Consider the following 17945-nt stretch of genomic DNA (forward strand, 5'->3'; position numbering starts at 1 on the left):
TCTCTAACTTTAGTTTCACTGAAAGCAAATTAGTGGTGAGTTCAGATTCAACTCTCCATTAACTTCTTTTCTAAATTTTACAATATATTAAGACAAGAAGTGTGTGCACATGTCTCTCTCAACCTATTATTATTGTTACCTTTAATGGTATTTTCCTTACCAGGCTTCCCAACGAGTTTTTGCAATTGCTGGTCAAGATACTCCTGACGCTTTGTTAAGGCACACAGCCATTTCCGACGGAGCCTCTCCAAATCCCTATCCTGTAAAGAGGAAAGTAGTCATGTTAAATATTGACCCAGGAAAGCCAATGTTTCCTGTTTGTGGCTTACACATTTCCTCAACCCTTCTGCTCATCCTGTACCCAAGAAGCAGATAAGACAGTGCAGACCTCCAAGAAATCACTTAGCTCTTCTCTGTTTTCTTTTGCACAGGACAACTTAAACAGAAATACAGAATAGCTGAGGTTGGAAGGGACCTCTGGAGTCCAGCCCTGCTCTGTGCCCAAAGCAGAGTCAACCACAGCAGCTTGCTCAGGGCTATGTCCAGTTGGGATGTGAATATCTCCAAGGATGGAAACTCCACCACCTCTCTGGGCAACCTGTTCCAGTGTTTGATCACCACCATGATAAGAAAAAAGTTTCGTATGTGAAGTGGAGACTCATTGCCTCTTGTCCTTTCACTGCATGCCACTGAGAAGAGCCTGGCTCTGTCTTCTTTACTCCTTCCCATTTATAAACATTGACAAGATCCCGCCTGAGCCTTTTCTTCTCCTTGAGGCTAAACAACCCCAGTTCTCTTAGCCTTTCTTCACAGATCCAAACCCTTAACTTCCCACATCTTATTTGAAGTATTTTTGCTTGCCAGCCTGAGGCATCTCCTTCTCTAGCTGTTATTCTGTACAACCCAGCTGAACAAACGTCACTTTATACATCGTCTTTGCCCCCAAACTAGTCTAAAACTCACTAACCACTACCTTGCGGCAAAGCTGGAAACCCCAGCCCTTATCCATGACTCACTATTCACACTTAGTATTTAGCAGCCTCATATCAGAAATCCATCCCTGCCCCACATCATGCCACTGTCCCTAGTTATAGCATTTGCAACTGAGCCTTTTAAAATATTTTTTTCTTCAGTGCTCGTGTCCTTCAAAAAAAAAAAAAACCACCACCTCAGTATCCTTAAGAACATTCAGTTCATTTGTCTTTGGTGTAGAAATGGTCAGAAATGATGAATGATACTCTACATGCAGCATGTTGGGTGCCACAAAGATGAGCTATCAGCTCTGGGATGCCTTCAGGCAAGCCTCTTTTATGGCAACAGCAGTTGGGATTCTTTCCACGTAAAACTATAACAAATACTTTGTCAAGAAAAATGGGTGGATACAAGACCATAAACTACAGTTGTATTACTTACCCGCAGACCCCTACAAGTATGCCGGAATCTGTCAGAGAGCATTAAAACTAAATCTCTGGTTGCTCACATTATACAAAGTGGAGATCTATAATGACGATGATGTGTTTTTGTTAAAGTTGTTCAGAAGATGATGAAAAATACACCACAGATATTGTAACTCATCAGTTCCCCTTTAAGGCTCATGTCACTGTGACATTACATACATTTAAAAAAAAATCAGTGTGCTGATTTCAGTAGTTTTATCACTGCTGTCTTAGGGCTCCAGGAACAGAATTGCCCTTGCTTGCCCAAGGGTTGATTAGTATGCAGTATACTCCAGCTCTCATACACAGAGCACATTCATAATATGAAACAGCATGAAGTCTTTTGACTGCATCTTCAACACTACCATGTCTATTCTTGTTCTTAATGAGGACAATCTCAATCTAGCCATAGTTTGTCAAGAAGGAAGATTCCTTCCCCCAAAACACCAAAGAGCAACTGGATCTTGCTTTGAACATACACGTTAAGGCATCTTGTTCTTTCCCTTCCACCTCTCTAATCTACCATATGGCTTTGTAGCATAACAATCTATGCAATTCTTAAGCTCTCAGTCTCTTCAGAAGACAGGCTCTCTATATATCCAACCAGTACAGCAAAGATAACATGCTGTTCCTCCTCTAACACGTTTTAATCTGAAAATGTCTGAGTTTGTAAAAAGAGAGAATTCAAAATTTTTACCTGATAACTGTCCATTTCGTCCTCTTCTTCCTAGGCCAAAACATGCAAAACCACATCATTACATGTTTTTGATAGCAGGAAACACACTGAATGCAAAAGGTATACCTATTTTAAGCAACATTAGCAGTCTTACATGAAAATCTGAACTTAGCAATGGTATGATCATAGAATTAAAACACACTGACATCCCAAAGATTTGCTCCTATCAGCTCATCGAAACACAAACTAGAACAATCCAACAATTATAATGGAAAAATTTCACAGAAATATAGCTATTAGAATTCTTCATAACTGGAAGCAAGTGGAATACTTAAATTGCCCTAAGAAAGAAATAGGAGTTACAGTGAAACAACTTGAAACCTGTTGATCCTGGACAGCAAAGAAAAATGTGCTGTTTTACCTGTAAGAGTTAAATTTGAATGTTACAGCAAGCACTGAAAAATCAAACTCTGGCACAAAGGATTTGAGGTAAGCTTGCTGTAGCACTCACAGGAGAAAAATTGTAAAAATCTAAGCCAATTGTTATGGAGTTAGAATAACTCTGCCACACCAGGAGTTGCAATGTAGACCTTCGACATTTTGATTTTCATTATCTTGTGATGGGAGACACCACCTTTCATTCTCAGCATTCATCACAAGCAGAGCCACTTGCAATGAGCGTAAGCAGAACTGCCACTCCTGCACAGTGAATGGCAAAGCAACGAGGACTGCAATCCTCATTTGAGTTATTACTTATCTATTTAAAGCATAACAAGCCACTGGAGTCTACTTTTGTATCTTAGTAATGAAAGCAAAAAACTTAGCTAAGCTAAAATTAAAAAGCCGTATAGAAGAGGCATTTTCTTAGTTCAACGTCTTTAGAAAATCTTTCACATTCCACAGAGAGTGATTTTCTTGAGATAGAGAAATGCTAATAAGGGGACTAAAAATCCAGGTGTTCAAGTCAGAAGGCTATTGTAAGCAACAGGACTAATAAAACACGGTTTTCAATAGCCCTTTCCAACGTGGGTTATCAGTGTCAGACACGAGTCACTAGTCTCTCAAGCGGAGCTTAAGTCTTTCTCCTTGAAAGAACATACTATTTTGTGGCTTGCCAGCCCTGTCAGATATGGTTGAAACATGTCAACAGATCAGAAATTCCCTGGGGAAGAAACAGGGCGAGACAAACTGAATGCTCACCTGGGACTTGTCCCCTTAGGAAACAGGCTAAAAGGGGCATGAGTATGTTGTGGGTGTGTAATGGCTTTCAAGTAAAATTTGCGAGAATCAATCATTCTGTCTCAAGAGAGAAGAATCTCTGAAGAAACTTGCTCCGTTCAGGAGTAGGAGAGAAACAACAGTTTACTTGTTCTATAGGACGCGGGTATCGGGGACTGCTGTGACGGAAAGGCAGCTAGAGAGCCTGCAGGCAGAGTCACTAGCAGAAGCATAATGGGGAATAAAAGCAATAATCTGCCTAGGATGCTGCTGAAAAGTGAGTTTTCTGCGAAGGGGGAAAAAAATTCCCTTTTTGTGCTCCTGACACAGAAGGGGCAAAGGACTGCTGAGGTTAGGAGACAACAAAAACCCAACTACTTCAGACATCAAAAGGAAAAACAATACTGATTAAGCAAAAAAGGGGAGCAGCCACACATTGAATCCTACTCTGTCAACAGGCTAAACATTACGGAAAGCTGGGAGATGTCCCAAAAACTACTCAACATTTAGTTGGCCTGGTCTCAAGCAGGGCAGCTAATCAAGGAAGTCCAGAGACTTGCTTGTTCTGTTGCACCAGATTTTGGCTTGCTAACTCAGAGGAGTGACTAAATTTTAATTTAGCTGTTTGGGGAAAAAGTCAAACTGCACCAGAAACTGACAGAAGCATTGCAAGAAGCCAATTCCTAAAACCAGATCGATATACTTGCAGTTTAAGATGAGATGCAGTGCTTCTGAGGTTGTCAAACAACTGGCCAACATATACTACAGGCCAACAACCGGCTCTCATAATTCTAACATTTGTAACTCAACACTGTTTGAATATATGTTCCATTGATTTATTTTAATTTGAATACTTCCTTAAAATTGCTGCCATATGTAATATTTGAAGTCAAATCTACTGGACAAACTCCTAATGAATCTTAGAAACTTTGGCATTTTATTTTCTTCTTTGAATGGTGTGTTAAGGCTGTGCTGCTTTTAAGGATAGGAAAAAACCCAACCAACCCAAACCCAGAAGAGATGCAGAAAGTAGCCTTCAAATATTATTTTTGCCATGGAAAATGAGTTTTGATTAAGAGGAAGATCATCCACAACATTTTCTGAAAGACAGAGCTTTAGATTTAAACTATCCTGAATAACCCCTAAAACCACCATCAAAGCAATTCTGACAATTCTTCTTGACATTGCTTCATACGTTTAAGAAGTAGGTTCAAAAAATATCCCCCCAAACTAAACTAAAACTTGAAACGAATGGAGTTTCCTCCAACTGCAACAACACATCACTTAAGACATCACTTTATGCTTTTACATGTCTTGGAAATAGCCATAGCTGACAGGAAACATTCAGACTCTTACCTGATAATTTTCAGGTACTTTTTGTGACTTGACATGTTTTATTTGAACACAGCCAATGCCAACAGATAATATTGATTCCTCCATCAGTGGCAAGGTCCCAGATTCCTGTACAGATCTCACTTCAACCTGAATTCGTCGAGATTGCCCCTGCCCAAAAGAACAATTTGAAATGCTGGGGAAAAAAAAAGACTATAAAATGCTGAAAGCTTAATGACAGAGAGACCTCTACTGGCAGTCATTTGCAAGCAACATTATATTTTTGTTTTGTGAAGAACAAAGTGGCAAGTACTGGAATCTCAATGATGTGTTCAAGAGATACCCCTTCTGTTGCAGGGATTTATGCTTACAGGATTTAGGTATTTACAGAAAAAAAAAAAGTTCAGCATTCAGCAACTGCTCAGTTTACTTTTCTGGAGGGTTTTCAAAACATACACTTATAGGATTTTATTTTTAATACTTCTGAAGGTGGAAAATATGATCTTTTCCCCACCTACAAAAGAGGAAAGAAAATAGTCTAATTTGGTGAGCTACTGGAATTTTAATTAACCTTTTCTGACTCTGGTCTCCTTGACTGAAAATTCTTACCCACTGATGCTATCAGTGCAGCAAAGTAACTGTTTTTACTAAAATGTGCAGGGGAAAAAAAATTTAAAAATTAAAAAAAAAAAAATCAAAGGTGTTGGGGAGTTCAGAGGTACAGCCTATATCTAACTTTAACTAATTCCTAGAGTTCTCTGGGCAATAGCTTATCACTTAAAAATGTTAACTACTCAGTTAAACATTAACAATTTAATGCGTCTAGAATTCAGAGAACAAAGGAGCAGTTGGCTGAAAGGATCACATAAAGGGGAACTCTGGACCTCCTTAAAAAATAATTAAGTTCAGTTGAGACTGATGTCCTTTCTACCAGGTGCTATCACAGAACAGGGAACAGAACACAGCAAAAAGATTACAGGTGAGCCTTTGATCACCTTTGCATCTGAGTTTATGCACACTGGCAGTTTCATAAAACACAGAGGGATCTTCTTCCACTTTTTGTCTGTTTTACACATAATTTGTGTCTAAGCTTGACAGTTCCTTGGACATCATCCCTTTACCATACAAAATAGAAGCTTCTTAGTTTTCCGCAGGCTTTTTTCACAGCTGAAATCCTGTACATGCCACCTTACCTGTCTAAGCTGGAAGATGCCTCCTGTACATACGTCCTTGGCAGGAGTCACCTCAACTGGGCAGTATTCCCCATTCTCATTCAGCTCTAGAATTTGAACCCAGAGTTCTACTTTTCGGGTTACTTCACTCCACCTGCAAAACATGTCAAATGCTGGGGGTTTTTTGGTTTTGTTTTTCCCAAAAGAAAGAAAAACCAAAGCATTAGCTTAGACTGCAGATTGAAGAAGCAAAAGGAACACTTCAATAGATGCACCATTTGTGACTATACAGGGTTACTAGTTGTGCAGTGCTTATAAATTTTACTGACAACTATTTTAGTCAAGCATCAGAAATAAGCCTTTGCTTTATTCCAATACGAAAACCAATTCCGCTAGGTTCTAACATTTAAGCTCTGGTCTCAACTACTGCCACAGACGCCCAGTGTTGTCAGTGCAATCAGATTCATACAGAAGACAGCAGAATGAAATATGACATTGTCTCACAAGCTTTCGAGATTCAGGGCACTTTCCTGAACTTCATCATACTACTGCCTTCTCTCCAATTCTTCTAAGAGCTTACATAAGAAATGGCCACTTTCATAGTACCGCAAAATTAAAAAAGGAGGCGGCACTTACTACTCAGCTACCAAACATAACTCCCTATTTTATAACATCCTTTTTCCATCTCCTCTTTGCCATATTTTCCTGACTTTTCTTTTAAACTTCCTTATGTATAGCTTAATATTCAACATGCTCACCACAAGCTTGGGCTGGAAGTAAAAAGAGAAATAACTGCCAATAAATTAAGGTGCAGAGCTGCCTTCTAATTGGAGAGGCAAAACAACTTACATTTAAGAAAATGCTACGAAGCTTACTTTGGGGACAACAAATGGCTGCCAACAAAAAAGCAACCCCTTCCAGTCTAAATTAGCATACGGTTGCATATTTACTCAAATCGAAGTAATTAGCAATATAGCTCTTCCAGGGAAAGCATTACAGTGACGACATTTCATGGCCAGGAATGAACTAGAGTCAGACCTTGAATAAATATATCAGCATACAGCCAGAACAACCATCTTACTGTTTTAGACTTGATAGCTCTTTCTGGCGCAGACTAGCATGACAATATAAAGGAAAATGATCAGCTTGCTCTTTTGTAAAACACTACTTGTGCACTTGAGTTTACCTAAATAAAAGGGACTCCAAAGTCTTTCAAGTTTTACCACTTTTAATTTGAAACAGAGATGGGCATTTCTCCTCTCACTTTTTTAAAGCCTACTGACACATCACGTGTTTTTCCAATAGACAGAGTCTATTTATAATAGTCTAACAGATACGGTCTCAAACACATATTCAGTTGTCTTCAGTTCAGAATTTGACTACTTATCTCAAACCTGCTTCAAAATTGGGCACCTCAGACAGTGATTTTCCAAAATTCTAAACCAAGGATCTATTTTCCATATTTACCTGTCACGAAGGCTGCGTGTTTTGGCTTGAATTATTCCCAAATCCCACAGGGCTGGATTTTTGCGGTCACCACTCTGCTTGTGCCCATATACTTCAATTGCCAAAGCACCATCATAAAGATGTTCCATGAAGTCTTCGGAAATATTTACAGAAACTTCCTGTATGTAAGCGACAAATCGGTTGATGACTGTGCCTACACAACGACTTAGGCTTAGAGATTTACTGTCCTGACTTTCCTGTAAGCATGTAGTAAAGTCACCCTGGTCCCCAAGACACAATATAGAGGAAAGGAAGAACTGTCACCTCAGTTTGTAAAACCAGGAGGCAAGGCAAAGATACATGATTTGCTGAAGATTAAAGTCTATAAAGAGCTGAAGAATGACCACATGATGTTCCAAGTCCAGATCCAATGGTTCCAAAAAAAAAAAAATTCGTATGTTCTAATGTTCAGAATCAGAAAATCAAGACTCATCAGAAGGTATTATATCTATTTTACAAATGATAAGTGGAATAAATTACTCAGTGTAATGACAAATGATAGAAAGAACGAGATGAGAACTCAGGTGATTGGCTGGCATTCATCTAAGCTGACTTTAGATATCTCTATTAACGACGCCTCCACTCAGACAGTTGCTCAAAAGTCAATAGGAAGAAATAGTCTGTTCTAAGATCCACGACCTAACGTCAACATCTGCCTTAGGATAACAGGCATCGTGTCCCAGGACTGGGACATTTCTCTCCGCTACATCAGAGTGTAGAGTGATCAGCTCAGATACAAACCTACTCAGATGAATATCACACTTCCATTCCCACAGAGCAGCACTTTTACTGGGGGTAAACTCCAGCATAAGTGCCTCTGCTGAACAGATTGCTTTCCTTTATCTATCCACTTCTTCACCTTCTGTGATTTGTGTACAAGTGAACAGCGTAGTATAATCAAACTTACATGGACCCTGAAGATGTTTCAAGTTCTTATTAAAAATGGAATTAGGTTATCAGCCTCACAAAGTACAATACTGAGAGCAAAGAGGCAACTGTTGCGCAAACATAAACCTGCTTTTTCTACCTACAGTTTCATTAATAAAATAGAAAAAAATTTACATTGCAGTGATCGAAGACAACCATGCACCGTGGCTCCTTGCTGATGGAAGATAAGGAAGAATCCACCTCAGGTGCAACAGTAACTGGCTCCAGCTGATCCCAGAACGTATATTTGCAGAATACGAAGTTGGAGAGGTGCTGTGGCAAACCTGTAGCCTGAAGTATTTTAATCTAGAAAAAGATATGAGAAACAAAGAAAAAGCACTTATTCATTAGGCACAGAATTAAAAATATCTTCTGGTAGAACAATGTTATTCTGTTCCACTGCAAAGGATAACAAAAAAAGAAAGGAGCAAACAAAAACACTTTACAAAATACGAATTTCTGCATTGATATACACTGGGGACAATATTTTGAGTGCATCAAAACATGACCACTAGATGTCAGCAGGCACATATGTCTTGGGAGTGAAAGCTAAAGGTACAGATTTTACAAACACACCAAAACATTGTTAATTTTTAATGGTGAGATGCACCAAAAAGTTTATAACTGAAGAGGAATACAATAAACATTTCATACTTCTAAAAAAACTGGCTCCTTTATTCTGCAAAATCCTTGTCTGAATACACTACTTGTCCTTATTCTTTGATGCTAGAAACAATACAAGATTAAGCCCAACAATACAAAAGTAGCCTGTCCTCTCTTTTTCAAAATCAAGGCCAAATAGAAACAAAATGTTCTGAATACACCTTCTGATCTAAACAAAGCCATCATATTAACCATATTATTTAATAAACTTCTATTTGCCAGTTGTCAAATTACGTTCTGATGAGTTAGACTCCTATGGTCAGGCACCACTCAAGATCCTCAGGAGAATGTTTCCTGCAACAATACCCCATACTGCTTGCAAGCACATGGAGCTCTACAGGACAGGATAAAAAGTGAAAAAGAGTACAGTTGCCCCCAAATTGTTCATATTGTCCAGAAACCAACAAAGATGGGGTTCCACTCCCTCTAGTACTTTTTGCCTCCCTCTTATCTGTAGCTTGGCCTATCTTGCATTTTACTACAACACAGAACTGCTAGTAAATCCTTCCTGCTAACTTTCTTTTTATTATTAACAATAATAAACACAACTGCATAAATATTCAATATTTTGTGAAATATATAGAGAGAAATACTGAGCGAGAATGATTCACAGAACAATGGGAGTTTATCAGATCCTATGACTCCTTTTGAATTAGATATTGTAGCTCCAATCCTAGTGCACAGATCTTCCATGTCTTCCAAGACTACAATAAACTGTCTGGGGTAAGATTGTATGCATATATATAAAGATAGTTTAATGAATACCTTACAGACTTAAAAAAGAAAAATCATGGAGACTGAAAGGAACAAAAACCATCTGGTTCTCTTGTATTATTTCAGTCACTCAAGAAATAAAATATCATGAGAAAAGACCGCACAGGAGCGCTTCAAGACAAACACTGAGCACCAGGACATTACACAAGGCCATGAAAACAAACACAGCAAAAGTATTAAACTCTGTACATACAACTGAATGATTAGGTACAGCAAAATTATTTGTTCTTTTTTTTTTCTTTTTTAAATCCTGAAACATAACACAGTTTCATACAGTCAATCAATGAGTTTAAGACAAGACTCTGCCTGTGTAGCTGAATACTGGAAGCGAACACGGCGCATGAGGTTACAAAGAGACAGCTAATGTCCAGAAGCCAATGCACCATGGACTTTTTTATTCTAAGACTTGGGATGGAAAGAGAGAAGGTTTGCTCAGAGGTTGGGATATATCTAGAACTCACCCGGCAGACAAGTTTTCTCTCCTGAGTGTCATTTTCATTTGAATAGTCTGGACTATCCTCACCTCCAACCAACCTGTCGTCTATCTCTCCACTCACTCGAACAACTTCAACGTGGAGACGACCCGATACCTGATAAGAACGGAGTAAGAATTACTTGTGTGCCAGAAAACAGTGACAGGTTCATCCCTTTTCAAGTAACTATAACTACTGCTGTTTCCAATCCGTAAGCAGACAATATTTTATTCCTTTCTATTGTTTTGCACCGTGCTTTTGTTGCACCAGATGAAGAATTCTTCGGAGCAAGAATTTAAGTGCCTTCGTTGTAAAAACATAAAGAAATCAGCCACTAGAGTGACTTTGGGAGCAGCATACTGCAATCTCACTCACCTTCACAACAGTCTCTAGAGAGTCTGCAAAGTGCACACGTGATGCAGAGCACAGAGAATGTTGCCTGGTATGCTCTAGCTGCCTTTGAAGTTGTTCGTACAGTACATATTTAAGAGCCTATTCTTGATGGTAGTCAGTGAAAGCCAGTGGAGCTAGAGCCCGTACTCGTTCTACTAAGTATTTATTTTGGCCTGCTTCGCTCAGAAAGGTGCTCACAAAGCTCTCTCCTTTCACAAGCACTATGCTGGGATTCAGAGCTGTCTAAACAACTCTAGTAAGGTGTTATGGGATTTGCATAATTCCAAATTGTTAGCAAAGAGCTTATGCACATGAAACTGGAAAATATCTACTATATACTGGTAATAAGATCCATGGGCTGTAATTAAACAGTTCAGTAAGGATACATTATAGAAGAATGACAAACCTCTCCCTTCTGATTGATGATTGGAACAGCATATTGTAGCTTCACATCGTAGAACAGGCACTCAAGAAAAACATTGGCTACTCCGATAAGGCTGTGGTTTTCCTGCTCATCATAGAATGGATCAGCTCGCCTGAAGTAAGCTCTCATCACCTTCAATCAAATTCAGAATAACGTATGAAAAACAAACTTTTCATGAAACAGTTTTTGAAGTGTTGCGCAACCAGCAACACTAATGAAAGAAAAATGGACTCAAGCAAGAGGCTAGATTAGATCACAAGAAGAATGGAAGCTTGAATTTTACTTTGGACCGAGCATAAGGCCTGTCCTCAGTAAGTTCTCTTTAATGTTGTCAGATCCAGAGAAGTCAGCCTGAACATCAGCTCCTGTTGTTGTTTACTCACTGCTTCTTATCGTATGCTCAGTTTGGTCATCAAACTATGCACGCAAACAAGCATTAAAGTGACAAGATAAGGGTTAATGAAATACTGAAGATCCGCTTCAGTACTAGGAAAAGCAAAGGCTCAGGAAAACTTCTCTCTGCATATCCGCCCCCCCGTCCCCCGAAGATCTTTTCACATCTACTTAAACAAAAAAATTTAATGGGGATGCAATTCCATCAGCACAACACTGGAGTAATTTTTACTTACTGGGTTGTCTTCCTCACAGTCTTTCCACTCCTGGTAAAGATCCCTCATGTCTACCAGTCGATTCTCCAGCTTTTCCAGTGACCAAATCTGTTTGCCTTTTCCTTTCCTTCTCACTTGAATAGCAGGCTCACTGAGAATTGCGCCTCTCTGCGAAACAATTAAAGAGATATCAATAAGGAATTCGTGTCACAACAATGCAAAAATAGTTTAAAACCAATAAAAAAACCTGAGAACATCTTTGTGCAAAGTTTGGGGTTTGTTCTTTTTTCATTCTAGCTTGAGCAACCAAATTCAGGCTTGACAGACTCTGAGTTTGGCTATCACAGTACATTTGTGTTCAGTTTAACTGCAAAGTCTAATCACAGCTACAGGCACTAGTTTCTGTGGATTTTCACCTTACGTAAGTGTTACAAACAGGAACATTTACATTCACAAATATCCTCAAGTTACAGCAGGCCTGGAGTTCCAGCTAAGGTTGCTACTGTCTGCAACTTTCAACTAGTGCAGACGCTTAACCCTCTTGACCATCCTCTTTCTACATGTGCCAGAAGACTGCAAGAAAAACAAGCAACCGAAAGAAACTTCTAAAGCAATTGATAAAAATTCTAATCCCGGAATAAAATACATCTACTGTACTAATGACAGCCTGACTATCACCAAAATATTAAGCTGACCTCAAGAGCAGAAATAATAAGCCAGCTTAGGTAGGCAGCCTGAGACACGAAAGTCTCGGTTCAGCTCCCTCCTTCCAAAATTTCTAAGATGCCTGGAACAGATCATCCAAATCCTCTCTGCTCCAGTTCCTCCCTGCACAACGAGGATGACAGAATTTTCTCAACTCCCTAGGATGATGTAAAGCCAAATGTCCACAAGGTGATGGTAAATACTTGAAATAGAGGTTACTTAACCCACACAGATTTTATCACTCTGCAACAGAAGCAAGCGTGAACTTCAACACCAGTGGAAAGGCCTTGCACCGTAACATTTATCAGTAAGCTAGCACATTATAAGACTTTCATGGTAACAAAGTAAGGTAAGGATGTAGCATGCACTAACAGAGCCATGTTTAATGCGCATGAATAGACTGGCAAACTATCTAGACCATTAAAGTCAGAGTACGACAAATATGAACGCTGAGGGGCAAACTTACTGAACAATGATTTAGTTCCATTAGGACTACCTTACCTTACTGTTAGCATTAAGGCTTGAAGCTGGGATCTGGAGAGTAACTTTATACTCTGTCCTCTTGTCCAATTCCTCTCCAATAAAATTGGCTTCTCTCACATACAAATTGGCTTTAACAATCTGCTCTCGCAGCTTTCTCAGGCTGTGGGTCAACATCTCTTCTCTAAAAGAAGGGGATTTGGAGGGGGAGACAGGAAGAATCATGGCATTCAAGTATTGAAACTGACTGCAAAACAAACGATTACGTGAAGGAAGGAGTCTTAACATTCAGCTTTTTAACGCAAAAATCAAGCGAATTAAATTGCATTTCTTTGGGGGGGGGGGGGGATATTATCTGTATTAATTTAGCAGGTTGAACACTAGCATACTGCTGGCTTTGGAGATTTCTCCATGCATCTGCTGAACAGTCAGTTCTTGTGTGGCTTATTCCAGAGTTTCCCCACCACAGATGTGGATGTTCCATCTTACAGAGAAAGATTTATTCAGACACCACGGCCCACTTGCTCACTGGCCTTCCTGGCAAGTGTGAGCGAGTGCCAACTGTGGAACACCAGAATCTGGTACCACAAAATATTCCAGACACACAGCTAACACCTCGTCAGACCGTCTCAAATATTTTCTATTTCAAAAGTTGCTTCTCCAGCCATATAAATTAGATTTGTATTTTCTCATTACAGTGTCTTTACCATACTCATTGTTTTAGGGTACGTTTCATCTTCCTCCTGCAGCTGCTCTGTTTGACAGTAATACTGGAAACGATCATTTAGAGACTGAAGTAAATAACCTCAGTGCAATTGCCTAGGAAGAGGCAAAGAGGACAGTGGCCCCTCTGTGGTTATTAAACAGTTTTTGCAATGCTCTGGATCAAAATTCTTTGCATCATCCTCTTACTCCCTTTTCTTTCTGCAGTCTTCTGGTTGCCAGGACCTGCCCAACTCAGACAGATGGATGTGAATCAAGAGGAAAAACAACCTTCCAGCAGCTGAGGCATGATCCACAGAAGAACAAACTCATATAGGAGTCCCAAAATTTCTTCCAATCACCTCATCTTTAGTCAAATTTGTTGCCGATCAGGATAGAGCTTCTCCTTAACAACAAAGCAGGCACTTGTTCTTTCTCATCTTGTCTAGCATTATAGGTTTGATTGTTCTTCGACCAATATTTTCGTTGTCCTCCCCAACCCCCCGCAGGAGTCCTCTCAGAAATTTGGCAGAGGAGTGCAATGCAATTAGAATCTTGCAAAATTCACTAGCACTGAAGAACTTTAAATGAACACTACTGATGGTCAGATTTGATTACTCACCTCTCCTCCGCCCACTGCCGTAAGCGCTGCTGAGCGCTGGGAGAATGAAAGGAGAACCTGTCCATGCTGCGGAAATGCTGCTTCTCTGGCGACAATCGCCTTCGCAGTTGCTCCAGTTCATGTTCATACATCAGCCTCTGTCGTTCAAGCGCAGATCTCTTCTCCTCTTCGTGTTGCTGCTCCAGGCTTTGCAAGATTGACTGCATTGGATCTAAGCAGATGTTGAAAATAAAGAAGCTAGTACTTCTGGGGGTCAAATACCTGGTAACCATAAAATTAAATGGGAACAATAACATAATGAATACGAGGCAGAGAGCGTGGACTTGGAAATATGAGACCTTTCCCACGTTCTGCTACAGATATGCTGTATGACCTTGGGCAAGGCACAAATTACTATGATTTGGTACTTCCCTTCCCCATTCTGTATCTGCAGTTATCCACATTAGGGACTGCAGTAGCCACTGAAATCCATGGTGAAGAACATCCTAGAGAGTAAACATAGTTAGCATATAAAAGGAAGAAGAGATTATGTTTTTGCTGTAGTGCATAGTAAAAAAATGCTGCTGAACTGTGGAGTAAAATAAACATCTACAGAACAGATTGGATGGATGATTTAAGAGAAAAGGGAAAGACCAAGCTGAAAAAAAACCCTTCCTCCTGTTTCCTAAAATAATGTCATTCTGGGACAGCTACATAAGACCACAAAAACTAAGGAACATGGTTTCAGAGATAGAAATCACTACAGTTAATGCCCGAGTGAGACATAACACAAGAAAAACAACCAGCCAAGTGAAAACACTTTGATTTGAGGCTGCAGTTCCACCAATATTCCAGTTTTGGCTTTTTCCTCAACAGGAACTGCCAAACAAAACATTCTGTGGTGGTTTTTTTCCCCCTCAAGTGCTAAAATGGCTACGATGAGTCATTCACAAGAAAAATTCTCCAGTAGGAAGTTATAAGGGAAAAAGTCTGTGGTTAAGAGTCCCTGAAGATGTAAGCTCATATTCTGTACCTATTTCCAATAATTTCTGTTGCTTCTTACCATTACTACCAAGTGCCTTCATAGTGACTTCCATCTGGGCATATTCATAGCTGAAGTTAATCTCGCTAGACACTTCACTGGAATTGTCTCCATCTATGTCCAGCTGTTCAACACTATTACTGCACTTCATAGAGTTGTCTCGCTCTTCATCCTCATGATCAGCCTTCTTTTTCTTCTTTGGCAAATTCAGCCTTTAAATAAGAACAAAATTGTTAAAGTACTATTAATTGCTCAACTTTGAAACAAAGGGTTGCTTTCAAAGATTACTAAAATTAAGTAGATTATCCAAATCGGTAGATTTTTCCCTTTCAAAATTTGTTGATCTCCTGTGAGTGTAGTTTTCTTCAAGGTAAACAGGGGAGTTCAAGGCAAACTAACTAATCCATTCTACACTCTAATAATAGAGAGTACCTGATATTACTAAACATATAGTTTAGATAACCATGAATTTTTTCAGTCATCCCATATCCAAATAATTTAGAGGCAATAACGAAATTATATCCCACTTCTTATGCAGATATTTCTTTCAAGCATAGAAGAAAACAATTAAGTTTTAGATTAGCATTTAAATCCACTGATCTTTAAGGTATTTCAGACCAGACACAGAGGGTTTCAAGAATACAGTCTTCTGCAGTGATCCTGTCTGATACAGGAAGGTCTCAGGTATGGCTGGAGCTGGAATTCCAGGGAACAGAGAACACAGTGCCCTTGTAAGACCCAGATCTCTGTATAAGATAGGTCAAAAAATCTAACACCTTAGCTGCAAAATCCAAAAGGCAACCTATCCAAGTCAAAGCTTGGGTGTAATGTTTTCACTGTGGAAGAGTGGAACTTTAATATTATGTGGTACAAAGCCACATTGAAGTTACCACCTCAAAAATTAAACCTCTTCAGTGAGATAATAGTAGTGATAACTACAGCAAGGTCCTCATCAGCAAGGTTACAGTCCCTTGAAAATACAAGAAGTTAAGTCGGCCTATTGCTCTGAAACTAAAATCACACACAGTTGCCAAGACATCTAGCATTCAAGAACAGCCAAACATCAGCATTGCCTTTATAATCCCAATGAAAAAGAAATCACCTCCTCCTGCGGCCTGAATGCTTCACTGTCATCTTTCCTTATACCTTAAGATAAAACAAAGTTGGCGCAAACTTACAATTTCTGTAATATTTTTTGTACCTGAAGAAGTGGTTGTTCCCCCACAGTATTCTGTCTCCATGATGTAGCTGGATAGGATATGTGACAGCAGAACCATTTACAAATGTCCTGTGAAAAGGCAAAAATCTAAAGCAAATGCATATATATACAGCTTAATTTTTTTTTCCAGTACTACTTTCTTTATAGTAACTAGTTAAGGTAGGAGAACAGGTTTATGGATTGCAAACAGGGACAATATCCCCAGAAACTTCATTCACCTACCCTGTGCTGTTTCATAAACTCCTCAAACTCAGCTTCTTTTGACTGTTTAAACTTATCGAGTTCGGTACTTTTGGATAGATACTATGACAGCTATGTCTGGGGAATATAATTAGAGCTTAAAAATTAGGGGCCTGAAAAAAGAGGATGTCATGGGAAATAAACACTTTTCACACTACTTTGAATAAGACATTAGAGAAAGTTGCTATATAAATAGCATAAAGACAATAAACTAATTAGAATAATCAGAAACTCTTTTATTTCAGAGCCAAATTAAGCCTGAAAATAGGATCATAGGATAACTCACATTTGAAGGGAATCTCAGGATGTCATCCAGTCCAATCTCCTGCTCAAAGCAGGATCAACTATGAATCAGGGTAAATGTGAAATTCTTGAATTTTGTGTATCTAACAATAAATTGTCGGAGATGCTGACGATGCATGTCATTTTGTGATCAATTTGAATATACCATCTGCTTTTCAAGTACTGCTACTTAATCAAATAAAGCAACAAATGCTTCAGCAGCTCTTTGCGTATCAACAGATTTCCAAGAAAATTAATTCAAATTTTGATAGAATTACTTCTACACAGCTACAAATCAGTGAGTATCTACTTGCTGAAAGCATATGTGATCTACTCATTCTCTCTTTGAAAACTTAAGACTACAGACACCATCACTGAGAGAAGTCTCCTTAGAACAAAAGATATGAGTTGACAGAGGGGTAGATGGCAATTAAAACAAAATGTGAAAGCAGGATACAAGAAGTAGAATTTTCTTACTTCAGACTACATGGAAAAGTTCATTTTTTCATTATCTTTTTGCATCACTAATCATACAATACTAGATAAAACTACAATTATACAACTGAAGCCATATTTTATTCCTTTACCTAGTATTTTTTTGAGGTGTTAACATAACCTGTCCTTCTGGGGTGATGTCTATAATGCAGTGTTCAGGAAGAATTCCCATTCCACACAGCTGGATATCTTGAGAGTTGTCTGAGCCTATTAACGTGTGCTCCTGGGAAAAATTAATTAAGATGTTAGCAATGGATTGCAGAAGTTCACTAGTTCTAAATCATCCATTCTCCTCCTGGATGTATCTTGTCAGGTAGTTCCAAAATTTGAAAGCTGTTCAATACTTCCCTTAGGAGGGAAAAAGGAGAATGAAACATTGCAAGCAAATCCTCACTTTGTCTTACAGTAACAAGTAGGGAGCACTCAGGAAAGTTTACAGGCAACAGTTAAATCTGAAGATGAAGAGGTTTCTATAACTTAATTGTGGAATTCAGTGCCTTGGGATGCTGTAGAAGCCAAAAGTATAAAGGAGTTCAAAGAGGAATTAAGACAGGTTCAGAGTGGTTAGACCCATGGC

At 39.0% G+C, this 17945-nt stretch overlaps 1 protein-coding gene across 5 annotated transcripts in view; it reads right to left on the reverse strand.

Annotated features, from left to right (window-relative positions):
- Positions 1 to 17945, reverse strand: part of KIF13B (kinesin family member 13B) — a 136919-nt gene that overhangs the window by 45581 nt on the left and 73393 nt on the right. For all 5 annotated transcript variants that reach the window (XR_012775098.1, XM_075497684.1, XM_075497685.1 and 2 more), the window contains exons 14-27: positions 17461 to 17591; positions 16334 to 16420; positions 15154 to 15344; positions 14112 to 14322; positions 12809 to 12971; positions 11624 to 11770; positions 10977 to 11126; positions 10166 to 10294; positions 8403 to 8573; positions 7302 to 7459; positions 5856 to 5988; positions 4687 to 4833; positions 2134 to 2163; positions 161 to 260 (exon numbers count right to left, since the gene is read on the reverse strand). Coding sequence is in view for 4 of the 5 variants with exons in the window: in XM_075497684.1 (XP_075353799.1) it covers positions 161 to 260; positions 2134 to 2163; positions 4687 to 4833; positions 5856 to 5988; positions 7302 to 7459; positions 8403 to 8573; positions 10166 to 10294; positions 10977 to 11126; positions 11624 to 11770; positions 12809 to 12971; positions 14112 to 14322; positions 15154 to 15344; positions 16334 to 16420; positions 17461 to 17591 (1948 nt within the window). In the remaining variant the exon portion in view is untranslated. The remainder of the gene's footprint in view (positions 1 to 160; positions 261 to 2133; positions 2164 to 4686; positions 4834 to 5855; positions 5989 to 7301; positions 7460 to 8402; positions 8574 to 10165; positions 10295 to 10976; positions 11127 to 11623; positions 11771 to 12808; positions 12972 to 14111; positions 14323 to 15153; positions 15345 to 16333; positions 16421 to 17460; positions 17592 to 17945) is intronic.

This window comes from Mycteria americana, chromosome 3, assembly GCF_035582795.1.
Source record: "Mycteria americana isolate JAX WOST 10 ecotype Jacksonville Zoo and Gardens chromosome 3, USCA_MyAme_1.0, whole genome shotgun sequence".
Classification (NCBI taxonomy): Eukaryota; Metazoa; Chordata; class Aves; order Ciconiiformes; family Ciconiidae; genus Mycteria; species Mycteria americana.